The following is a 26,355-nucleotide window of genomic DNA, read 5'->3' on the forward strand; positions in this document are numbered from 1 at the left end:
GCCACACTCAACTCTGTGCTCTACAAGTTGAGATGAAATGAACTCCTCACGGCCTGCTCTTTCTGCACTCTGCAGAGGTTTGATCCCGGCCCTCTCCACCAGAACCCTGACCCAGGAGACGACTGCAGCAGCTAAACTGAAGACCATCGATGACTTGCCCGGACCCACTTTGTCCACCACCCTCTTCTGGTTGTTTGCCAAAGGGTACAAGGACAAGAGCCACTTGCTGCAGGTAAACACAACCCAGCCTGATAGTGCAAGTCACGCTATTTTGTACAACATGTAGTGGTATTTTGTATACTTGTACAACATTTAATGGTATTCTGTATACTTGTACAACATCATCTGATCGGCATTCTTCCCTCTCTCAGCTAACCATCTGAAAAGAGTACATGAGAATATGTTGCTGAAGTACACGCTAATGCACGCCCTAACATCTTTTGCCAGGGTGTACAGAAGAATCTGTACGGGCCGATCTGGCGCTCCAGGTTCGGTCCGTTCGACTTGGTTAATGTGGCAAGTCCCGAGCTCATAGCCCAGGTGATCCGACAAGAAGGACGCTACCCGGTCCGAGCGGAGCTGCCACACTGGAAAGAATACAGAGACTTGCGGGGACAAGCCTACGGTCTGCATGTGGAGTGAGTGCATCTTATTCCAGACTACAACTTCTGACTTTCCAATCAGTTGAGATAGAAAAATTATAATGTGACCCCTTTAAAGGCCTACTGAAATGATTTTTTTTTATTTAAACGGGGATAGCAGATCCATTCTATGTGTCATACTTGATCATTTCGCGATATTGCCTTATTTTTGCTGAAAGGATTTAGTAGAGAACATCGACGATAAAGGTCGCAACTTTTGGTCGCTGATAAAAAAAAAGCCTTGCCTGTACCGGAAGTAGCGTGACGTCACCGGAGGAAGGACTCCTCACATTTCCCCATTGTTTACACCAGCAGCGAGAGAGATTCGGACCAATAAAGCGACGATTACCCCATTAATTTGAGCCAGGTTGAAAGATTCGTGGATGAGGAAAGTGAGAGTGAAGGACTAGAGTGCAGTGCAGGACGTATCTTTTTCCGCTCTGACCGTAACTTAGGTACAAGCTGGCTCATTGGATTCCACACTCTCTCCTTTTTCTATTGTGGATCACGGATTTGTATTTGAAACCACCTGGGATACTATATCCTCTTGAAAATGAGAGTCGAGAACGCGAAATGGACATTCACAGTGACTTTATCTCCACGACAATACATCGGCGAAGCTCTTTAGCTACGGAGCTAACGTGATAGCATCGGGCTCAAATGCAGATAGAAACAAAATAAATAAGCCCCTGACTGGAAGGATAGACAGAAGATCAACAATACTATTAAACCATGGACATGTAAATACACGGTTAATAATTCCCTGCTTGGCGAAGCTTAACAATGCTGTTGCTAACGACGCCATTGAAGCTAACTTAGCTACGGGACCTCACAGAGCTATGATAAAAACATTAGCGCTCCACCTACGCCAGCCAGCCCTCATCTGCTCATCAACACCCGTGCTCACCTGCGTTCCAGCGATCAACGGCACAACGAAGGACTTCACCCGATCATCCGTGCGGTCGGCGGCTAGCGTCGGCTAGCGCGTCTGCTATCCAAGTCAAAGTCCTCCTGGTTGTGTTGCTACAGCCAGCCGCTAATACACCGATCCCACCTACAACTTTCTTCTTTGCAGTCTTCATTGTTCATTAAACAAATTGCAAAAGATTCACCAACACAGATGTCCAGAATACTGTGGAATTTTGAGATGAAAACAGAGCTTTTTGTATTGGATTCAATGGGGTACCAATACATCCGTTTAACTACTGACGTCATGCGCATACGTCATCATCCAAAGCCGTTTTCAACCGCAAGTTTAGCGGGAAATTTAAAATTGCACTTTAGTTTGAACCAAAGAACCATCAGTTCTTCTACTTTCCAGCAAAGGGCAGGAGTGGTACCGAATGCGGAGTGCTCTAAACCCAAAGTTGCTGAGGCTGCAGGAGGTGTCGGCCTACGCTCCAATCATCCACCAGGTGGTTGAAGACTTCCTGCAACGCATCGAGTTCCTCCGCATTCGCAGTCCAGACCGAGCTACTGTTTCCGATGTGGCTGCTGAGCTCTACAAGTTTGGCTTCGAAGGTGAGACTCACGGCATGATTCTGGAGTCACAGTCGCAAAGAGGGCGGGAGGTTACTGAACCTTTGTATCAACCACAATTATTCAGCTATCTCCTCCATCCTGTTCGAGACCAGGCTGGGCTGCCTGCAGGAAGACATACCCGAGGACACGGTGCGCTTCATCGCTGCAGTTAACGACATGCTGACCCTGTCTGAGACCGTGGTGGTCTTTCCACGTTGGATGCGCTCGGTCTTCCCCTTCTGGAAGCGCTTTGTGCAGGCCTGGGACGACCTCTACAACACAGGTGGGCTCCAGATGCAGACTACAGGTCTTTGTGCTTCCAAGTCAAAGGAGCTTAAACAATCAGTTTTAATTCCACAGCACAGACTCTCATAGACAAAAGACTTAGTGACATTCACAGTCGGATGGAGCGAGGTGAGCTGACGGACGGGTTATACCTGACTTACCTGTTGTCCTGTGACAAGCTGACCCAATCCGAGATCTACATCTGTGTGACGGAGCTGCTGCTGGGCGGAGTGGACACGGTGAGAGCCTGTTTCGAATCAGACAACATGTTGCTCGTTTGTAAGCTCTAATAGAAAAACAAATGAACAATCCAAACTTTGTTCAATCCAACTTTGCGATGATATAATCAGAAGACCTTTAGCAGCGTAATGGTGCCATAGCAACAGAAAAAGGAAACTGAAACTAAAAAAGTGCCACAGTTGCTGATTTGGACCAAAGAAAGCAAGCTATTGGTGGAAACTGTGCATTACAATATATTTCATGTACTGTGAGTCCAAAGAGAAAAAATTATTTTCAAGGTAAAAGTTGATTTTCAAGACAAAAAATGATTTTCAAGGTAAAAGTTGATTTTCAAGACAACACATTTTTTTCAAGAAAAAAATTATTTTCAAGGTAAAAGTTTATTTTCAAGACAAAAAATTTTTTCAAAGAAAAATATTATTTTCAATGTAAAAGTTGATTTTCAAGACAAAAAATGATTTTCAAGGTAAAAGTTGATTTTCAAAGAAAAAAATGATTTTCAAGGTAAAAGTTGATTTTCAAGACAAAAAAATTTTTTCAAACAAAATAAAATATTTTCAAGGTAAAAATTGATTTTCAAGACAAAACTTTTTTTCAAAGAAAAACATCGTTTTCAAGGTAAAGCTGATTTTCAAGACAAAAAATGATTTTAAGGTAAAAGTTGATTTTCAAAGAAAAAAATGATTTTCATTGTAAAAGTTGATTTTCAAGACGAAAAAATTATTTTCAAGGTAAAAGTTGATTTTCAAAGAAAAAAATTATTTTCAAGGTAAAAGTTGATTTTCAAGACAAACATTTTTTTTCAAAAAAAAAATTATTTTCAAGGTAAAAATTGATTTTCAAGACAAAACTTTTTTTCAGAGAAAAAAAATCGTTTTCAAGGTAAAGCTGATTTTCAAGACAAAAAAATTTTTTCAAGGTGAAAGTTGATTTTCAAGACAAAAAATTATTTTCAAGGTATAAGTTATTTTTCAAGACAAAACTTTTTTTTTTTTAAAGAAAATGATTTTCAAGGTAAAAGTTGATTTTCAAGACAAAAATTTTTTTTCAAAGAAAAAAAAGGATTTTCAATGTAAAAGTTGATTTTCAAGACAAAAAATGATTTTCAAGGTAAAAGTTGATTTTCAAGACAAAAAATTGTTTTCAAAGACAAAAATGATTTTCAATTATGTTCAAGGTAAAAGTTGATTTTCAAAGAAAAAAAATATTTTCAAGGTAAAAGTTGATTTTCAAGACAATAATTTTTTTTCAAAGAAAACAATTTTTTCAAAGAAAAAAATTATTTTCAAGGTAAAAATTGATTTTCAAGACAAAACTTTTTTTCAAAGAAAAATATGATTTTCAAGGTAAAAGTTGATTTTCAAGACAACACATTTTTTTCAAGGTAAAAGTTGATTTTCAAGACAAAAAATTATTTTCAAGGTATAAGTTATTTTTCAAGACAAAACATTTTTTTTTAAAGAAAATGATTTTCAAGGTAAAAGCTGATTTCAAGACAAAAAATTATTTTCAAGGTAAAAGTTCATTTTTAAGACAAAACATTTTTTTCAAAGAAAAATATGATTTTCAAGGTAAAAGTTGATTTTCAAGACAACATTTTTTTCAAAGAAAAAAGATTTTCAAGACAAAATGATTTTCCTAAGAAAAAAATGATTTTCAAGAAAAAAAATGATTTTCAAGGTAAAAGTTGATTTTCAAGACAACACATTTTTTTCAAGGTAAAAGTTTAATTTTCAAGACAAAAAATGATTTTCAAGGTAAAAGTTGATTTTCAAAGAAAAAAATGATTTTCACTGTAAAAGTTGCTTTTCAAGACGAAAAAATGATTTTCAAGGTAAAAGTTGATTTTCAAGACAACAAATTTTTTTCAAGGTAAAAGTTGATTTTCAAGACAAAAAATGATTTTAAGGTAAAAGTTGATTTTCAAAGAAAAAAATGATTTTCACTGTAAAAGTTGATTTTCAAGACGAAAAAATGATTTTCAAGGTAAAAGTTGATTTTCAAAGAAAAAAATGATTTTCAAGGTAAAAGTTGATTTTCAAGACAAAAAATTTTTTTCAAAAACAAAATTATTTTCAAGGTAAAAATTCATTTTCAAGACAAAACTTTTTTTCAGAGAAAAAAATCGTTTTCAAGGTAAACCTGATTTTCAAGACAAAAAATTTTTTTCAAGGTGAAAGTTGATTTTCAAGACAAAAAATTATTTTCAAGGTATAAGTTATTTTTCAAGACAAAACTTTTTTTTTTAAAGAAAATGATTTTCAAGGTAAAAGTTGATTTTCAAGACAAAATTTTTTTTTCAAAGAAAAAAAAGGATTTTCAATGTAAAAGTTGATTTTCAAGACAAAAAATGATTTTCAAGGTAAAAGTTGATTTTCAAGACAAAAAATTGTTTTCAAAGACAAACATGATTTTCAATTATGTTCAAGGTAAAAGTTGATTTTCAAAGAAAAAAAATATTTTCAAGGTAAAAGTTGATTTTCAAGACAATTATTTTTTTTCAAAGAAAACAATTTTTTCAAAGAAAAAAATTATTTTCAAGGTAAAAATTGATTTTCAAGACAAAACTTTTTTTCAAAGAAAAATATGATTTTCAAGGTAAAAGTTGATTTTCAAGACAACACATTTTTTTCAAGGTAAAAGTTGATTTTCAAGACAAAAAATTATTTTCAAGGTATAAGTTATTTTTCAAGACAAAACATTTTTTTTTAAAGAAAATGATTTTCAAGGTAAAAGCTGATTTCAAGACAAAAAATTATTTTCAAGGTAAAAGTTCATTTTTAAGACAAAACATTTTTTTCAAAGAAAAATATGATTTTCAAGGTAAAAGTTGATTTTCAAGACAACATTTTTTTTTCAAAGAAAAGATTTTCAAGACAAAATGATTTTCCTAAGAAAAAAATGATTTTCAAGAAAAAAAATGATTTTCAAGGTAAAAGTTGATTTTCAAGACAACAAATTTTTTTCAAGGTAAAAGTTTAATTTTCAAAAAAAAAATGATTTTCAAGGTAAAAGTTGATTTTCAAAGAAAAAAATGATTTTCACTGTAAAAGTTGCTTTTCAAGACGAAAAAATGATTTTCAAGGTAAAAGTTGATTTTCAAGACAACAAATTTTTTTCAAGGTAAAAGTTGATTTTCAAGACAAAAAATGATTTTAAGGTAAAAGTTGATTTTCAAAGAAAAAAATGATTTTCACTGTAAAAGTTGATTTTCAAGACGAAAAAATGATTTTCAAGGTAAAAGTTGATTTTCAAAGAAAAAAATGATTTTCAAGGTAAAAGTTGATTTTCAAGACAAAAAATTTTTTTCAAAAAAAAAATTATTTTCAAGGTAAAAATTCATTTTCAAGACAAAACTTTTTTTCAGAGAAAAAAATCGTTTTCAAGGTAAACCTGATTTTCAAGACAAAAAATTTTTTTCAAGGTGAAAGTTGATTTTCAAGACAAAAAATTATTTTCAAGGTATAAGTTATTTTTCAAGACAAAACTTTTTTTTTTAAAGAAAATGATTTTCAAGGTAAAAGTTGATTTTCAAGACAAAATTTTTTTTTCAAAGAAAAAAAAGGATTTTCAATGTAAAAGTTGATTTTCAAGACAAAAAATGATTTTCAAGGTAAAAGTTGATTTTCAAGACAAAAAATTGTTTTCAAAGACAAACATGATTTTCAATTATGTTCAAGGTAAAAGTTGATTTTCAAAGAAAAAAAATATTTTCAAGGTAAAAGTTGATTTTCAAGACAATTATTTTTTTTCAAAGAAAACAATTTTTTCAAAGAAAAAAATTATTTTCAAGGTAAAAATTGATTTTCAAGACAAAACTTTTTTTCAAAGAAAAATATGATTTTCAAGGTAAAAGTTGATTTTCAAGACAACACATTTTTTTCAAGGTAAAAGTTGATTTTCAAGACAAAAAATTATTTTCAAGGTATAAGTTATTTTTCAAGACAAAACATTTTTTTTTAAAGAAAATGATTTTCAAGGTAAAAGCTGATTTCAAGACAAAAAATTATTTTCAAGGTAAAAGTTCATTTTTAAGACAAAACATTTTTTTCAAAGAAAAATATGATTTTCAAGGTAAAAGTTGATTTTCAAGACAACATTTTTTTTTCAAAGAAAAGATTTTCAAGACAAAATGATTTTCCTAAGAAAAAAATGATTTTCAAGAAAAAAAATGATTTTCAAGGTAAAAGTTGATTTTCAAGACAACAAATTTTTTTCAAGGTAAAAGTTTAATTTTCAAAAAAAAAATGATTTTCAAGGTAAAAGTTGATTTTCAAAGAAAAAAATGATTTTCACTGTAAAAGTTGCTTTTCAAGACGAAAAAATGATTTTCAAGGTAAAAGTTGATTTTCAAGACAACAAATTTTTTTCAAGGTAAAAGTTGATTTTCAAGACAAAAAATGATTTTAAGGTAAAAGTTGATTTTCAAAGAAAAAAATGATTTTCACTGTAAAAGTTGATTTTCAAGACGAAAAAATTATTTTCAAGGTAAAAGTTGATTTTCAAAGAAAAAAATGATTTTCAAGGTAAAAGTTGATTTTCAAGACAAAAAATTTTTTTCAAAAAAAAAATTATTTTCAAGGTAAAAATTGATTTTCAAGACAAAACTTTTTTTCAGAGAAAAAAAATCGTTTTCAAGGTAAAGCTGATTTTCAAGACAAAAAAAATTTTTCAAGGTGAAAGTTGATTTTCAAGACAAAAAATTATTTTCAAGGTATAAGTTATTTTTCAAGACAAAACTTTTTTTTTTAAAGAAAATGATTTTCAAGGTAAAAGTTGATTTTCAAGACAAAAATTTTTTTTCAAAGAAAAAAAAGGATTTTCAATGTAAAAGTTGATTTTCAAGACAAAAAATGATTTTCAAGGTAAAAGTTGATTTTCAAGACAAAAAATTGTTTTCAAAGACAAAAATGATTTTCAATTATGTTCAAGGTAAAAGTTGATTTTCAAAGAAAAAAAATATTTTCAAGGTAAAAGTTGATTTTCAAGACAATTATTTTTTTTCAAAGAAAACAATTTTTTCAAAGAAAAAAATTATTTTCAAGGTAAAAATTGATTTTCAAGACAAAACTTTTTTTCAAAGAAAAATATGATTTTCAAGGTAAAAGTTGATTTTCAAGACAACAAATTTTTTTCAAGGTAAAAGTTGATTTTCAAGACAAAAAATTATTTTCAAGGTATAAGTTATTTTTCAAGACAAAACATTTTTTTTTAAAGAAAATGATTTTCAAGGTAAAAGCTGATTTCAAGACAAAAAATTATTTTCAAGGTAAAAGTTCATTTTTAAGACAAAACATTTTTTTCAAAGAAAAATATGATTTTCAAGGTAAAAGTTGATTTTCAAGACAACATTTTTTTTTCAAAGAAAAGATTTTCAAGACAAAATGATTTTCCTAAGAAAAAAATGATTTTCAAGAAAAAAAATGATTTTCAAGGTAAAAGTTGATTTTCAAGACAACAAATTTTTTTCAAGGTAAAAGTTTAATTTTCAAGAAAAAAATGATTTTCAAGGTAAAAGTTGATTTTCAAGACAACAAATTTTTTTCAAGGTAAAAGTTTAATTTTCAAGACAAAAAATGATTTTCAAGGTAAAAGTTGATTTTCAAAGAAAAAAATGATTTTCACTGTAAAAGTTGCTTTTCAAGACGAAAAAATGATTTTCAAGGTAAAAGTTGATTTTCAAGACAACAAATTTTTTTCAAGGTAAAAGTTGATTTTCAAGACAAAAAATGATTTTAAGGTAAAAGTTGATTTTCAAAGAAAAAAATGATTTTCACTGTAAAAGTTGATTTTCAAGACGAAAAAATGATTTTCAAGGTAAAAGTTGATTTTCAAAGAAAAAAATGATTTTCAAGGTAAAAGTTGATTTTCAAGACAAAAATTTTTTTTCAAAAAAAAAATTATTTTCAAGGTAAAAATTGATTTTCAAGACAAAACTTTTTTTCAGAGAAAAAAATCGTTTTCAAGGTAAACCTGATTTTCAAGACAAAAAAATTTTTTCAAGGTGAAAGTTGTTTTTCAAGACAAAAAATTATTTTCAAGGTATAAGTTATTTTTCAAGACAAAACTTTTTTTTTAAAGAAAAAGATTTTCAAGGGAAAAGTTGATTTTCAAGACAAAAATTTTTTTTCAAAGAAAAAAAAGGATTTTCAATGTAAAAGTTGATTTTCAAGACAAAAAATGATTTTCAAGGTAAAAGTTGATTTTCAAGACAAAAAATTGTTTTCAAAGACAAAAATGATTTTCAATGTAAAAGTTGATTTTCAAGACAAAAATTATTTTCAAGGTAAAAGTTGATTTTCAAGACAAAAAATTGTTTTCAAAGACAAAAATGATTTTCAATGTAATAGTTGATTTTCAAGACAAAAAATGATTTTCAAGGTAAAAGTTGATTTTCAAAGAAAAAAATTATTTTCAAGGTAAAAATTGATTTTCAAGACAAAACTTTTTTTCAGAGAAAAAAATCGTTTTCAAGGTAAAGCTGATTTTCAAGACAAAAAAATGTTTTCAAGGTGAAAGTTGATTTTCAAGACAAAAAATTATTTTCAAGGTATAAGTTAGTTTTCAAGACAAAACTTTTTTTTTTAAAGAAAATGATTTTCAAGGTAAAAGTTGATTTTCAAGACAAAAAATTGTTTTCAAAGACAAAAAATTGTTTTCAAAGACAAAAATTATTTTCAATGTAAAAGTTGATTTTCAAGACAAAAAATTATTTTCAAGGTAAAAGTTGATTTTCAAGACAAAAAATTGTTTTCAAAGACAAAAATGATTTTCAATGTAAAAGTTGATTTTCAAGACAAAAAATTATTTTCAAGGTAAAAGTTGATTTTCAAAGAAAAAAAAGATTTTCAAGGTAAAATTTGATTTTCAAGATAATTATTTTTTTTCAAAGAAAACAATTTTTTCAAAGAAAACAATTTTTTCAAAGAAAAAAATTATTTTCAAGGTAAAAATTGATTTTCAAGACAAAACTTTTTTTCAAAGAAAAATATGATTTTCAAGGTAAAAGTTGATTTTCAAGACAACAAATTTTTTTCAAGGTAAAAGTTGATTTTCAAGACAAAAAATTATTTTCAAGGTATAAGTTATTTTTCAAGACAAAACTTTTTTTTTTAAAGAAAATGATTTTCAAGGTAAAAGCTGATTTCAAGACAAATTATTTTCAAGGTAAAAGTTCATTTTTAAGACAAAACATTTTTTTCAAAGAAAAATAGGATTTTCAAGGTAAAAGTTGATTTTCAAGACAACATTTTTTTTTCAAAGAAAAAAGATTTTCAAGACAAAATGATTTTCCTAAGAAAAAAATGATTATCAAGAAAAAAAAAGATTTTCAAGGTAAAAGTTGATTTTCAAGATAACAAATTTTTTTCAAGGTAAAAGTTGATTTTCAAGACAAAAAATTATTTTCAAGGTATAAGTTATTTTTCAAGACAAAACATTTTTTTTAAAGAAAATGATTTTCAAGGTAAAAGTTGATTTTCAAGACATTTTTTTTTTCAAAGAAAAAAATGATTTTCAATGTAAAAGTTGATTTTCAAGACAAAAAAAGACAGCATTTTTTTTTCAAAGAAAAAACATTTTCAAGACAAAATAATTTTCCTAAGAAAAAAATGATTTTCAAGACAAAAAATTATTTTCAAGGTAAAAGTTGATTTTCAAGACAAAAAAATATGTTCAAGGTAAAACTTAATTTTCAAGACAAAACTTTTTTTTTAAAGAAAATGATTTTCAAGTTAAAAGTTGATTTTCAAGACAAAAAATTTTTTTCAAAGAAAAAAATGATTTTCAATGTAAAAGTTGATTTTCAAGACAAAAAATTATTTTCAAGGTAAAAGTTGATTTTCAAGACTAAAAATGTTTTTCAAAGAAAAAAATGATTTTCAATAAAAAAAATTGATTTTCAAGACAAAAATGAGTTTCAAGGTAAAAGTTGATTTTCAAAGAAAAAAATGATTTTCAAGGTAAAAGTTGATTTTCAAAGAAAAAAATTATTTTCAAGGTACAAATTTATTTTCAAGACAAAACTTTTTTTCAAAGAAAAAAATAGTTTTCAAGGTAAAGCTGACTTACAAAACAAAAAATTATTTTCAAGGTAAAAGTTCATTTTCAAGACAAAAAATTGTTTTCAAAGAAAAATATGATTCTCAAGGTAAAAGTTGATTTTCAAGACAACATTTCTTTTTTCAAAGAAAAAAGATTTTCAAAACAAAATAATTTTTCTAAGAAAAAAAGTTGATTTTCAAGACAAAAAATTATTTTCAAGGTAAAAATTAATTTTCAAGACAAAACATTTTTTTAAAGAAAATGATTTTAAATGTAAAAGTTGATTTTCAAGACAAAAAATTATTTTCAAGGTAAAAGTTGATTTTCAAGACAAAAAATTATTTTCAAGAAAAAAATTATTTTCAAGGTAAAAATTGATTTTTAATACAATACTTTTTTTCAAAGAAAAAAATCGTTTTCAAGGTAAAGCTGATTTTCAAGACAAAAAATGATTTTCAAGGTAAAAGTTCATTTTTTAGACAAAACATTTTTTTCAAAGAAAAATATGATTTTCAAGGTAAAAGTTGATTTTCAAGACAAAAAATTTATTTCAAAGAAAAAAATGATTTTCAATGTAAAAGTTGATTATCAAGACAAAAAATTATTTTTAAGGTAAAAGTTGATTTTCAAAGAAAAAAATGGTTTTCAAGGTAAAGTTGATTTTCAAGACAAAAAATTATTTTCAAGGTAAAAGTTGATTTTCAAGACAAAAAATTATTTTCAAGGTAAAAGTTGATTTTCAAGACAAAAAATTATTTTCAAGGTAAAAGTTGATTTTCAAGACAAAAAATTATTTTCAAGGTAAAAGTTGATTTTTAAGGAAAAAAAATATTTTCAAGGTAAAAGTTGATTTTCAAGACAAAAAAATGTTTTCAAAGAAAAATGATTTTCAAGGTAAAAGTTGATTTTCAAGACATTTTTTTTTCAAAGAAAAAAATTATTTTCAAGGTAAAAGTTGATTTTCAAGACAAAAAATGATTTTCAAGGTAAAAGTTGATTTTCAAGACAAAAAATGATTTTCAAGGTAAAAGTTGATTTTCAAGGAAACAAATGATTTTCAAGGTAAAAGTTGATTTTCAAGACAAAAAAATGTTTTCAAAGAAAAATGATTTTCAAGGTAAAAGTTGATTTTCAAGACAACATTTTTTTTTCAAAGAAAAAAATGATTTTCAAGGTAAAAGTTGATTTTCAAGACAAAATAATTTTTCTAAGAAAAAAATTATTTTCAAGACAAAACATTTTTTTCAAGGTAAAAGTTGAGTTTCAAGACAAAAAATTATTTTCAAGGTAAAAGTTAATTTTCAAGACAAAACATTTTTTTCAAAGAAAAATATGATTTTCAAGGTAAAAGTTGATTTTCAAGACAACTTTAAAAAAAAAAAAAAAAAGATTTTCAAAGGCAAAGTTGATTTTCAAGACAAAATAATTTTTGTAAGAAAAAAATGATTTTCAAAACAAAAAATGACTTTCAAGGTAAAAGTTGATTTTCAAGACAAAAAATTATTTTCAAGGTAAAAGTTGATTTTCAAGACAAAAAATGATTTTCAAAACAAAAAATGATTTTCAAGGTAAAAGTTGATTTTCAAGGAAAAAAATTATTTTCAAGGTAAAAGTTGATTTTCAAGACAAAAAAAATTTTTCAAGGAAAAAATTATTTTCAAGGTAAAAGTTCATTTTCAAGACAAAAAACGTTTTTCAAAAAAAACAATTATTTTCAAGGTAAAAGTTCATTTTCAAGACAAAACATTTTTTTCTAAAAAAATATGGTTTTCAAGGTAAAAGTTGATTTTCAAGACAACATTTTTTTTTCAAAGAAAAAAATAATTTTCAAGGTAAAAGTTGATTTTCAAGACAAAAAATTATTTTCAAGGTAAAAGTTGATTTTCAAGGTACAAAATTATTTTCAAGGTAAAAGTTGATTTTCAAGACAAACATTTTTTTTCAAAAAAAAAATTATTTTCAAGGTAAAAATTGATTTTCAAGACAAAACTTTTTTTCAGAGAAAAAAAATCGTTTTCAAGGTAAAGCTGATTTTCAAGACAAAAAAATTTTTTCAAGGTGAAAGTTGATTTTCAAGACAAAAAATTATTTTCAAGGTATAAGTTATTTTTCAAGACAAAACTTTTTTTTTTTTAAAGAAAATGATTTTCAAGGTAAAAGTTGATTTTCAAGACAAAAATTTTTTTTCAAAGAAAAAAAAGGATTTTCAATGTAAAAGTTGATTTTCAAGACAAAAAATGATTTTCAAGGTAAAAGTTGATTTTCAAGACAAAAAATTGTTTTCAAAGACAAAAATGATTTTCAATTATGTTCAAGGTAAAAGTTGATTTTCAAAGAAAAAAAATATTTTCAAGGTAAAAGTTGATTTTCAAGACAATAATTTTTTTTCAAAGAAAACAATTTTTTCAAAGAAAAAAATTATTTTCAAGGTAAAAATTGATTTTCAAGACAAAACTTTTTTTCAAAGAAAAATATGATTTTCAAGGTAAAAGTTGATTTTCAAGACAACACATTTTTTTCAAGGTAAAAGTTGATTTTCAAGACAAAAAATTATTTTCAAGGTATAAGTTATTTTTCAAGACAAAACATTTTTTTTTAAAGAAAATGATTTTCAAGGTAAAAGCTGATTTCAAGACAAAAAATTATTTTCAAGGTAAAAGTTCATTTTTAAGACAAAACATTTTTTTCAAAGAAAAATATGATTTTCAAGGTAAAAGTTGATTTTCAAGACAACATTTTTTTCAAAGAAAAAAGATTTTCAAGACAAAATGATTTTCCTAAGAAAAAAATGATTTTCAAGAAAAAAAATGATTTTCAAGGTAAAAGTTGATTTTCAAGACAACACATTTTTTTCAAGGTAAAAGTTTAATTTTCAAGACAAAAAATGATTTTCAAGGTAAAAGTTGATTTTCAAAGAAAAAAATGATTTTCACTGTAAAAGTTGCTTTTCAAGACGAAAAAATGATTTTCAAGGTAAAAGTTGATTTTCAAGACAACAAATTTTTTTCAAGGTAAAAGTTGATTTTCAAGACAAAAAATGATTTTAAGGTAAAAGTTGATTTTCAAAGAAAAAAATGATTTTCACTGTAAAAGTTGATTTTCAAGACGAAAAAATGATTTTCAAGGTAAAAGTTGATTTTCAAAGAAAAAAATGATTTTCAAGGTAAAAGTTGATTTTCAAGACAAAAAATTTTTTTCAAAAAAAAAATTATTTTCAAGGTAAAAATTCATTTTCAAGACAAAACTTTTTTTCAGAGAAAAAAATCGTTTTCAAGGTAAACCTGATTTTCAAGACAAAAAATTTTTTTCAAGGTGAAAGTTGATTTTCAAGACAAAAAATTATTTTCAAGGTATAAGTTATTTTTCAAGACAAAACTTTTTTTTTTAAAGAAAATGATTTTCAAGGTAAAAGTTGATTTTCAAGACAAAATTTTTTTTTCAAAGAAAAAAAAGGATTTTCAATGTAAAAGTTGATTTTCAAGACAAAAAATGATTTTCAAGGTAAAAGTTGATTTTCAAGACAAAAAATTGTTTTCAAAGACAAACATGATTTTCAATTATGTTCAAGGTAAAAGTTGATTTTCAAAGAAAAAAAATATTTTCAAGGTAAAAGTTGATTTTCAAGACAATTATTTTTTTTCAAAGAAAACAATTTTTTCAAAGAAAAAAATTATTTTCAAGGTAAAAATTGATTTTCAAGACAAAACTTTTTTTCAAAGAAAAATATGATTTTCAAGGTAAAAGTTGATTTTCAAGACAACACATTTTTTTCAAGGTAAAAGTTGATTTTCAAGACAAAAAATTATTTTCAAGGTATAAGTTATTTTTCAAGACAAAACATTTTTTTTTAAAGAAAATGATTTTCAAGGTAAAAGCTGATTTCAAGACAAAAAATTATTTTCAAGGTAAAAGTTCATTTTTAAGACAAAACATTTTTTTCAAAGAAAAATATGATTTTCAAGGTAAAAGTTGATTTTCAAGACAACATTTTTTTTTCAAAGAAAAGATTTTCAAGACAAAATGATTTTCCTAAGAAAAAAATGATTTTCAAGAAAAAAAATGATTTTCAAGGTAAAAGTTGATTTTCAAGACAACAAATTTTTTTCAAGGTAAAAGTTTAATTTTCAAAAAAAAAATGATTTTCAAGGTAAAAGTTGATTTTCAAAGAAAAAAATGATTTTCACTGTAAAAGTTGCTTTTCAAGACGAAAAAATGATTTTCAAGGTAAAAGTTGATTTTCAAGACAACAAATTTTTTTCAAGGTAAAAGTTGATTTTCAAGACAAAAAATGATTTTAAGGTAAAAGTTGATTTTCAAAGAAAAAAATGATTTTCACTGTAAAAGTTGATTTTCAAGACGAAAAAATTATTTTCAAGGTAAAAGTTGATTTTCAAAGAAAAAAATGATTTTCAAGGTAAAAGTTGATTTTCAAGACAAAAAATTTTTTTCAAAAAAAAAATTATTTTCAAGGTAAAAATTGATTTTCAAGACAAAACTTTTTTTCAGAGAAAAAAAATCGTTTTCAAGGTAAAGCTGATTTTCAAGACAAAAAAAATTTTTCAAGGTGAAAGTTGATTTTCAAGACAAAAAATTATTTTCAAGGTATAAGTTATTTTTCAAGACAAAACTTTTTTTTTTAAAGAAAATGATTTTCAAGGTAAAAGTTGATTTTCAAGACAAAATTTTTTTTTCAAAGAAAAAAAAGGATTTTCAATGTAAAAGTTGATTTTCAAGACAAAAAATGATTTTCAAGGTAAAAGTTGATTTTCAAGACAAAAAATTGTTTTCAAAGACAAAAATGATTTTCAATTATGTTCAAGGTAAAAGTTGATTTTCAAAGAAAAAAAATATTTTCAAGGTAAAAGTTGATTTTCAAGACAATTATTTTTTTTCAAAGAAAACAATTTTTTCAAAGAAAAAAATTATTTTCAAGGTAAAAATTGATTTTCAAGACAAAACTTTTTTTCAAAGAAAAATATGATTTTCAAGGTAAAAGTTGATTTTCAAGACAACAAATTTTTTTCAAGGTAAAAGTTGATTTTCAAGACAAAAAATTATTTTCAAGGTATAAGTTATTTTTCAAGACAAAACATTTTTTTTTAAAGAAAATGATTTTCAAGGTAAAAGCTGATTTCAAGACAAAAAATTATTTTCAAGGTAAAAGTTCATTTTTAAGACAAAACATTTTTTTCAAAGAAAAATATGATTTTCAAGGTAAAAGTTGATTTTCAAGACAACATTTTTTTTTCAAAGAAAAGATTTTCAAGACAAAATGATTTTCCTAAGAAAAAAATGATTTTCAAGAAAAAAAATGATTTTCAAGGTAAAAGTTGATTTTCAAGACAACAAATTTTTTTCAAGGTAAAAGTTTAATTTTCAAGAAAAAAATGATTTTCAAGGTAAAAGTTGATTTTCAAGACAACAAATTTTTTTCAAGGTAAAAGTTTAATTTTCAAGACAAAAAATGATTTTCAAGGTAAAAGTTGATTTTCAAAGAAAAAAATGATTTTCACTGTAAAAGTTGCTTTTCAAGACGAAAAAATGATTTTCAAGGTAAAAGTTGATTTTCAAGACAACAAATTTTTTTCAAGGTAAAAGTTGATTTTCAAGACAAAAAATGATTTTAAGGTAAAAGTTGATTTTCAAAGAAAAAAATGATTTTCACTGTAAAAGTTGATTTTCAAGACGAAAAAATGATTTTCAAGGTAAAAGTTGATTTTCAAAGAAAAAAATGATTTTCAAGGTAAAAGTTGATTTTCAAGACAAAAATTTTTTTTCAAAAAAAAATTATTTTCAAGGTAAAAATTGATTTTCAAGACAAAACTTTTTTTCAGAGAAAAAAATCGTTTTCAAGGTAAACCTGATTTTCAAGACAAAAAAATTTTTCAAGGTGAAAGTTGTTTTTCAAGACAAAAAATTATTTTCAAGGTATAAGTTATTTTTCAAGACAAAACTTTTTTTTTAAAGAAAAAGATTTTCAAGGGAAAAGTTGATTTTCAAGACAAAAATTTTTTTTCAAAGAAAAAAAAGGATTTTCAATGTAAAAGTTGATTTTCAAGACAAAAAATGATTTTCAAGGTAAAAGTTGATTTTCAAGACAAAAAATTGTTTTCAAAGACAAAAATGATTTTCAATGTAAAAGTTGATTTTCAAGACAAAAATTATTTTCAAGGTAAAAGTTGATTTTCAAGACAAAAAATTGTTTTCAAAGACAAAAATGATTTTCAATGTAATAGTTGATTTTCAAGACAAAAAATGATTTTCAAGGTAAAAGTTGATTTTCAAAGAAAAAAATTATTTTCAAGGTAAAAATTGATTTTCAAGACAAAACTTTTTTTCAGAGAAAAAAATCGTTTTCAAGGTAAAGCTGATTTTCAAGACAAAAAAATGTTTTCAAGGTGAAAGTTGATTTTCAAGACAAAAAATTATTTTCAAGGTATAAGTTAGTTTTCAAGACAAAACTTTTTTTTTTAAAGAAAATGATTTTCAAGGTAAAAGTTGATTTTCAAGACAAAAAATTGTTTTCAAAGACAAAAAATTGTTTTCAAAGACAAAAATTATTTTCAATGTAAAAGTTGATTTTCAAGACAAAAAATTATTTTCAAGGTAAAAGTTGATTTTCAAGACAAAAAATTGTTTTCAAAGACAAAAATGATTTTCAATGTAAAAGTTGATTTTCAAGACAAAAAATTATTTTCAAGGTAAAAGTTGATTTTCAAAGAAAAAAAAGATTTTCAAGGTAAAATTTGATTTTCAAGATAATTATTTTTTTTCAAAGAAAACAATTTTTTCAAAGAAAACAATTTTTTCAAAGAAAAAAATTATTTTCAAGGTAAAAATTGATTTTCAAGACAAAACTTTTTTTCAAAGAAAAATATGATTTTCAAGGTAAAAGTTGATTTTCAAGACAACAAATTTTTTTCAAGGTAAAAGTTGATTTTCAAGACAAAAAATTATTTTCAAGGTATAAGTTATTTTTCAAGACAAAACTTTTTTTTTTAAAGAAAATGATTTTCAAGGTAAAAGCTGATTTCAAGACAAATTATTTTCAAGGTAAAAGTTCATTTTTAAGACAAAACATTTTTTTCAAAGAAAAATAGGATTTTCAAGGTAAAAGTTGATTTTCAAGACAACATTTTTTTTTCAAAGAAAAAAGATTTTCAAGACAAAATGATTTTCCTAAGAAAAAAATGATTATCAAGAAAAAAAAAGATTTTCAAGGTAAAAGTTGATTTTCAAGATAACAAATTTTTTTCAAGGTAAAAGTTGATTTTCAAGACAAAAAATTATTTTCAAGGTATAAGTTATTTTTCAAGACAAAACATTTTTTTTAAAGAAAATGATTTTCAAGGTAAAAGTTGATTTTCAAGACATTTTTTTTTTTCAAAGAAAAAAATGATTTTCAATGTAAAAGTTGATTTTCAAGACAAAAAAAGACAGCATTTTTTTTTCAAAGAAAAAACATTTTCAAGACAAAATAATTTTCCTAAGAAAAAAATGATTTTCAAGACAAAAAATTATTTTCAAGGTAAAAGTTGATTTTCAAGACAAAAAAATATGTTCAAGGTAAAACTTAATTTTCAAGACAAAACTTTTTTTTTAAAGAAAATGATTTTCAAGTTAAAAGTTGATTTTCAAGACAAAAAATTTTTTTCAAAGAAAAAAATGATTTTCAATGTAAAAGTTGATTTTCAAGACAAAAAATTATTTTCAAGGTAAAAGTTGATTTTCAAGACTAAAAATGTTTTTCAAAGAAAAAAATGATTTTCAATAAAAAAAAATTGATTTTCAAGACAAAAATGAGTTTCAAGGTAAAAGTTGATTTTCAAAGAAAAAAATGATTTTCAAGGTAAAAGTTGATTTTCAAAGAAAAAAATTATTTTCAAGGTACAAATTTATTTTCAAGACAAAACTTTTTTTCAAAGAAAAAAATAGTTTTCAAGGTAAAGCTGACTTACAAAACAAAAAATTATTTTCAAGGTAAAAGTTCATTTTCAAGACAAAAAATTGTTTTCAAAGAAAAATATGATTCTCAAGGTAAAAGTTGATTTTCAAGACAACATTTCTTTTTTCAAAGAAAAAAGATTTTCAAAACAAAATAATTTTTCTAAGAAAAAAAGTTGATTTTCAAGACAAAAAATTATTTTCAAGGTAAAAATTAATTTTCAAGACAAAACATTTTTTTAAAGAAAATGATTTTAAATGTAAAAGTTGATTTTCAAGACAAAAAATTATTTTCAAGGTAAAAGTTGATTTTCAAGACAAAAAATTATTTTCAAGAAAAAAATTATTTTCAAGGTAAAAATTGATTTTTAATACAATACTTTTTTTCAAAGAAAAAAATCGTTTTCAAGGTAAAGCTGATTTTCAAGACAAAAAATGATTTTCAAGGTAAAAGTTCATTTTTTAGACAAAACATTTTTTTCAAAGAAAAATATGATTTTCAAGGTAAAAGTTGATTTTCAAGACAAAAAATTTATTTCAAAGAAAAAAATGATTTTCAATGTAAAAGTTGATTATCAAGACAAAAAATTATTTTTAAGGTAAAAGTTGATTTTCAAAGAAAAAAATGGTTTTCAAGGTAAAGTTGATTTTCAAGACAAAAAATTATTTTCAAGGTAAAAGTTGATTTTCAAGACAAAAAATTATTTTCAAGGTAAAAGTTGATTTTCAAGACAAAAAATTATTTTCAAGGTAAAAGTTGATTTTCAAGACAAAAAATTATTTTCAAGGTAAAAGTTGATTTTTAAGGAAAAAAAATATTTTCAAGGTAAAAGTTGATTTTCAAGACAAAAAAATGTTTTCAAAGAAAAATGATTTTCAAGGTAAAAGTTGATTTTCAAGACATTTTTTTTTCAAAGAAAAAAATTATTTTCAAGGTAAAAGTTGATTTTCAAGACAAAAAATGATTTTCAAGGTAAAAGTTGATTTTCAAGACAAAAAATGATTTTCAAGGTAAAAGTTGATTTTCAAGGAAACAAATGATTTTCAAGGTAAAAGTTGATTTTCAAGACAAAAAAATGTTTTCAAAGAAAAATGATTTTCAAGGTAAAAGTTGATTTTCAAGACAACATTTTTTTTTCAAAGAAAAAAATGATTTTCAAGGTAAAAGTTGATTTTCAAGACAAAATAATTTTTCTAAGAAAAAAATTATTTTCAAGACAAAACATTTTTTTCAAGGTAAAAGTTGAGTTTCAAGACAAAAAATTATTTTCAAGGTAAAAGTTAATTTTCAAGACAAAACATTTTTTTCAAAGAAAAATATGATTTTCAAGGTAAAAGTTGATTTTCAAGACAACTTTAAAAAAAAAAAAAAAAGATTTTCAAAGGCAAAGTTGATTTTCAAGACAAAATAATTTTTGTAAGAAAAAAATGATTTTCAAAACAAAAAATGACTTTCAAGGTAAAAGTTGATTTTCAAGACAAAAAATTATTTTCAAGGTAAAAGTTGATTTTCAAGACAAAAAATGATTTTCAAAACAAAAAATGATTTTCAAGGTAAAAGTTGATTTTCAAGGAAAAAAATTATTTTCAAGGTAAAAGTTGATTTTCAAGACAAAAACAAATTTTCAAGGAAAAAATTATTTTCAAGGTAAAAGTTCATTTTCAAGACAAAAAACGTTTTTCAAAAAAAACAATTATTTTCAAGGTAAAAGTTCATTTTCAAGACAAAACATTTTTTTCTAAAAAAATATGGTTTTCAAGGTAAAAGTTGATTTTCAAGACAACATTTTTTTTTCAAAGAAAAAAATAATTTTCAAGGTAAAAGTTGATTTTCAAGACAAAAAATTATTTTCAAGGTAAAAGTTGATTTTCAAGGTACAAAATTATTTTCAAGGTAAAAGTTGATTTTCAAGACAAAAAAATGTTTTCAACTAAGCACCCGAACGCATTTTTTTGTGGTTGCAAGCAACTATAACCATGTAAAACTGACTGATACCCTTCCCATTCCTACACGTGGGAATAATATGCTGGGCTTATTTCACCTCAAAGTTTGCTGATGATGCACCACCAAGACAACCACTGTCTACCCCAACCAAAAGCATTGGTTGAATGCAGAGGGGAGAACACTAATGAAGGCTAGGGTTGTGGCCTTCAGTGCAAAGCATCAGCACTCAGGGCAGCAAGAAGAGAGTTAGACACGGGCATTGAGACAGCTAAAGCCTCCCATGCACATAAGATCCAAGGTCACTTCACCTCAAATAACTCTCGGAGCTTGTGGAAAGGCATCAAGTGCATTACGAACTACAACATCCAAGGTGTACAATGCTCAAACGACCCCTCCCTGCCAGATGCCCTCAACAGGTTCTACACCTGCTTAGATGACCCAAGCAGCAACAACCTAATGACACAGCAACAACCCCAGCAGATGTGTAGTAGACCCTGCAAAGGACCAACCCCGGCAAAGCCAAAGGTCCAGACAACATCCCAGGATGAGTACTGAGGGTCTGTGCCCACCAACTGACTGAGGTACCAGCAGACATTTTTAACACCTCACACCAACTATCCTCTGTTCCAACCTGCTTGAAGACAGTGTGTCCATCATACCTGCACCGAAGACCTCCACAGTGACAGGTCTGAATGACTATCGGCCAGTAGCCCTCTCTCCAATAGTCATAAAGTGCTTCAAAAAGCTGGTGATGGGCTAGATTAAGACCTCATCTGAGGAGCAGCTTTGGAAGTGGTCTCCAGCTACAAGTATCTTGGGGTTCATCCATTAAAGTACCTCACCTGGAACGCGTGTTGCTCAGGAAACTGCGCTGTGTTAGACAAGAGAGCTCCGTTCTAAGGAGCTTCTACAGATGTGTGGTGGAGAGCACTCTCAGCACCAGCATAGCGGTGTGGCACAGCAGCTGCATGAATGAAGAGAGGAAGGCACTGCAGAGGGGAGTGAAAGCTGCTCAGAAGATCGTTTCCCACCACCACATACATATTGAACAGCAAATGCTGAAAGAGGGCTCTCTGAATCACCAACAATCCCACCCACACTGCACAACCTAGCATTGATCCCCTTCCCTCAGGCGAGCATTCCAAGTAGGACCACCAGACTGAGGAACAACTTCTCTCCGGAAGCTGTTCGACTGCTGAACTCCGAAGGTGTTCTGTAGTAATAGATACAAATCTCCCCCAACACATCTCTGCATGAGCAACACTAAGCTTGCACACATGTTTGAACTGTACCGAACTGGGCTTTTATCTGATTTGGTTTTTCTTACTCTATTTATATCCTATTCTCTTTCAATTATTCCGTACATGCTATCATTTTTGCGGTACTCCTTAGGCTAAATCTGAAACCTCGGGTACTCAATTTTGTGCCATCTGTGTCCGATGTGTTAACGTTAAAGTTAAAGTAGCAATGATTGTCACACACACACTAGGTGTGGCGAAATTATTCTCTGCATTTGACCCATCACCCTTGATCACCCCCTGGGAGGTGAGGGGAGCAGTGAGCAGCAGCGTAGCCACGCCCGGGAATCATTTTTGGTGATTTAACCCCCAATTCCAACCCTTGATGCTGAGTGCCAAGCAGGGAGGTAATGGGTCCCATTTTTATAGTCTTTGGTATGACTCGGCCAGGGTTTGAACTCACAACCTACCCATCTCAGGGCGGACACTCTAACCACTAGGTGCTGATATGACAAAAAAGTTACCTAAATCCTTGAATGCTATTTGGATACTGTAGCAAGCAAAAACAACAAAGGCCATGGAGCATATTTCAGTGAAGAAAACAGGAACTTAGAGCCAACACAACCTTGTGCTGCCGCGCCTGCACGACTTGTCTGGAAGAATTCCTGTGACAGGCTCGGGCTTGTTTGTCTCACTGGAACACTCACTCCAAAGATCCATCAATCTATTTCTTATAGTTCTATATCCTCACTCGGGTCGCGGGTTAGCTGGAGGCTATCCCAGCTGACTTTGGGCGAGAGGCGATCACAGGACACCATGAATTTACCATGAATTGATTAACGTGGACCCCCGACTTAAACAAGTTGAAAAACGTATTCGGGTGTTGCGGAACATGTACTGTACTGTACAATCTACTAATAAAAGTTTCAATCAATCAAACACATACAGACAAACAGCCATTCACAGACTCTGTAGTTCTCTGTTGATGTTATTAACCTGCTGATGAGACGGTGTTGATCGCAGACCTCCAACACACTCTCCTGGGCCTTGTACCACTTGGCGAGGGACCAGCGGGTTCAGGATCGATTGTACGGCGAGGTGAATGCCGTGTGTGCCAACAGGCGGAAGCCAGATACAGATGACCTGAGAGGAATGCCCTATCTGAAGGCTGTCATCAAGGAAACATTACGGTAAGCTGACAACCAGTTTGTGACACTTGCAAAGATATTTGGAGACATTCCGTTGAGGGATGTGCAGTCAGGGGAGGCAGGAGAGGGCCAGCCTCACTTGTCATAATGGGGAAAATGTTTTCGTAAAATTAATATTATTTGTTCTCCACTACATCGTGTTGTAAATGTAATTTCTGAATGATTAATCATTTCTGATTTAGTGATTCAAAATCACTAAATCTACGCATTTTCTGATCAAATACACGGCACAATCTGATTAGGTTGCCTGAGGCTATTGTGGAGGATGCATATATGTTTAAGAGTTCTTTCTTTTTACATAGCCATGTTTAGAGTAGCTAGTACTTTTCCTTTGTATATTCTACCAGTCTCTCTTTGTCTTCAGATTGTCTGTTTTGTGTCTTAAACCATCAGGAATGTGAAACCAAACCCCCAAATCTTCCTTATCAGTGTTGGGAGGAGGAGAGGGGGGGGGGGGGGGGGGGGCTTCCTTATCAGTGTTGCGAGGAGGAGGGGTGGGGGGGCTTTCTTTGTGTGAAAGAAGTTGGCTTTTCCGTTTGAATGTCAGATCAACTAGAGTAGCCGATATTAATGTATTGGTTAAACTGATCTCCTAAAGCTTTAGTAAAACTTGAAAATATTCCAATTCTGTCTTGATGGTCCTTCTTACTCAGCATATATGTCATCTAAAGAATTTGGGATTGACCAGTAACTTAGATTCCCTGGTAGGAAGAACTGGTCCGAGGCAACGCAACACTATCCTATTTGCTTTAATGCACAGCCATCCTAGACTCTCAGTGCACTGCAGTCAGTACACTGCCTGCCTGTTTCTGTTTGTCACAATATTGCCTTTTGTTTACAGAAATATTTATTCTACACCATGGTTCTACGCAGGCTGTGTAATATATCTAATGTAAGTGTGGCGTCGCTATTCTTGCTAATGATGCGATAAAATACAGAGGAATCCTACAAGGACTTCCTGTAGCTCTCTGAGTCACCACGATGAGGGGGGTGTACGTGAGCTGGTAGGTGCCGCTTGTTACTGTTTTTCTATCAAGGAAAAGCCTGGAGCCTATCTCAGCTGCATTCGGGCGGAAGGCGGGGTACACCCTGGACAAGTCGCCACCTCATCACAGTCTTCTCAACTAAAAAGGAAAGGAAAGGAAAATGTAATTTAAAACATTTGTGTGCTCGTACAACACTTCAAACCTTGAGCACATCAGTATGTGGAATAAAATGATGGAATGGATTTAGCAAAGAAATGAAACAAAGCACCAATACGATTCACTTGAAGAGACTGTTCAAACTACAAGTGTTCACAAAGTACACAGAACAAGAATTATGATGAAAATCTTAAACCTTTTTTGAGATAAAGATTATTTATGTGTTTAATATTTGTTTCCTTACGTTGGTTTATTATTTATTTCTTATGTATCTAATTACTGTTCGGTTACAGAGAACAAGAAAATGGGATCAAATTGCTACGGTATGAAAAAGGGTAGGATTAAATAAACTCTGCTTCTTCCTACTCCTTTTCGGATGTGCTGTAATGAAACAACTGGAAATATGTGATGCATCACATTGTATCGTTGTCAGGTTCAAACACCGAACTATCTATTGCACAAGACAAGAAGAAGGAATCAGGCAGAGACAGAGTTGAATTTTGCTCATGAGGAGAAACGTATTGTGCTGCACACTCAGTTACAGTTTCACCCTACGCTCTAAGGTACAGCCCCACGCGCTCCTCTATTTATTCGGGAGGTCCCTAGTTAACATCACTGAGGCTGCTTCTGAAGGGAGGGGCAATGCAAGCAGCCCCAGTCGACACAATACATGATTATTCAGAATGGAAATGTGCTGACACTCGTGATCTCGCCCTGTCTCTGTCCTGTCCGCACCGAGGTACTCGATGTCCGTCCTTGGTTGTCAGCAGGCCGGGTCTGGAAACAAACTGCTGATACGAGACAACTCGCAATGGAAGATTACAAGTTGTGCCTTTGCATAGATAGAAAAGCACAATTGATAATAACTATAGCAACGGCCTTTAAGTTAAGAGTTGTGTGATAACTTATACATAATTATTCTAACAATCGTATGCATGTTCCAAATAAACTGAAACTGAACTGAAATTTGCTGGAGCACAATCAGCAGTGCATCAAATGAATGAAAGATCTTTTGATGTTCTGCTAAATGAATGAATGAATCTGACACATCCAAGCTCAAAATTGTCTCTCAACTGTACTCTCAGACAAAACAGAAGGTGATCCGACTTTAAATGGTTTTCCTGGGGAAGGTTAGCTGCATGTATTTCAGAAGCAAATACATTGTAAGACCTTAATAAATCAACCAGTATTAACAGTGTTTAAAAACAACTCTAAAGGCATAAATGCCGCACCAGCCGTAAACCTGACATTCCCGATCCCAGTGTTTTGTAATGAAGCACGTAGGCCGACTCTCTTCTGTTCTCCAGCTTATATCCTGTGGTTCCTGGAAATGGACGATTCACTGCAGAGAGCGAAGTGATTGTGGACAACTACCGGTTCCCGAAGAAGGTAGAGTACAGTCCGATGCATTTGAGTGCTCCTGTGAGATCCAGAAGAAACAGCTGTGGCATGTACTTGATCCCTTTCCAGACTCAGTTTCATCTGTGCCACTATGTTGTCAGCCGCGACCACACACAGTTCACCCATGCTGATGACTTCCTGCCGGAGAGGTGGCTTCGCACTCACGCCTTCCAGCACCACCCATACAGCTTCATCCCCTTTGGTGTGGGCGTCCGAGGCTGTGTAGGGAGGAGGGTGGCAGAAATGGAGATGTACTTCGCCTTGTGCAGGGTGAGTGGCACCATATTTTGCTCTACTTGTGACCAGAACTAAGAACTGGATCATGTTCTACTTGTGGTTGACAGCTGGTGCAGCAATATGAGGTTCGGCCAGGAGAGGACAGCGCCCCCATGGAGGCCAAAACACGAACGCTGCTCATCCCAGCAAGACCCATCAGCCTCCGCTTCCTGCTCCGAACCTGAGGCAACACTTGTGAGGTCTGACTCAGCTGATAACTTTCTCTGCACTTTCTGGTCAGATCAGCAAGAATAATTATATCCCAAGCATAGATTAAAGACATTGCACTTTCATGGTGTGTATTTAATCTTTCTGCAAGCACTATGATGGAGGCACGCGCTACGCAACCTGCTTTGTGAGGGTTTGCGCAATCATTGCACATTTTGGTTTCTGCCCTGTATTTAATCAGGAAATGTGCAAATTACTAAATGATTGTAATTAGGGATGTCCGATAATGGCTTTTTGCCGATA

General features: G+C 29.1%; 1 protein-coding gene across 1 annotated transcript; it reads left to right on the top strand.

The window, feature by feature from the left end:
• Positions 1–26,355, top strand: LOC133652240 (sterol 26-hydroxylase, mitochondrial-like). Its single transcript, XM_062050807.1, has 9 exons — positions 1–232; positions 448–638; positions 1,963–2,162; positions 2,248–2,445; positions 2,523–2,686; positions 22,881–23,047; positions 25,515–25,596; positions 25,678–25,878; positions 25,953–26,355. Exons 1-9 carry the CDS (start codon positions 38–40, stop codon positions 26,067–26,069), a joined length of 1,515 nt encoding a protein of 504 aa, XP_061906791.1. The 5' UTR covers positions 1–37; the 3' UTR covers positions 26,070–26,355.

This window comes from Entelurus aequoreus, linkage group LG01 (assembly GCF_033978785.1).
Source record: "Entelurus aequoreus isolate RoL-2023_Sb linkage group LG01, RoL_Eaeq_v1.1, whole genome shotgun sequence".
Classification (NCBI taxonomy): domain Eukaryota; kingdom Metazoa; phylum Chordata; class Actinopteri; order Syngnathiformes; family Syngnathidae; genus Entelurus; species Entelurus aequoreus.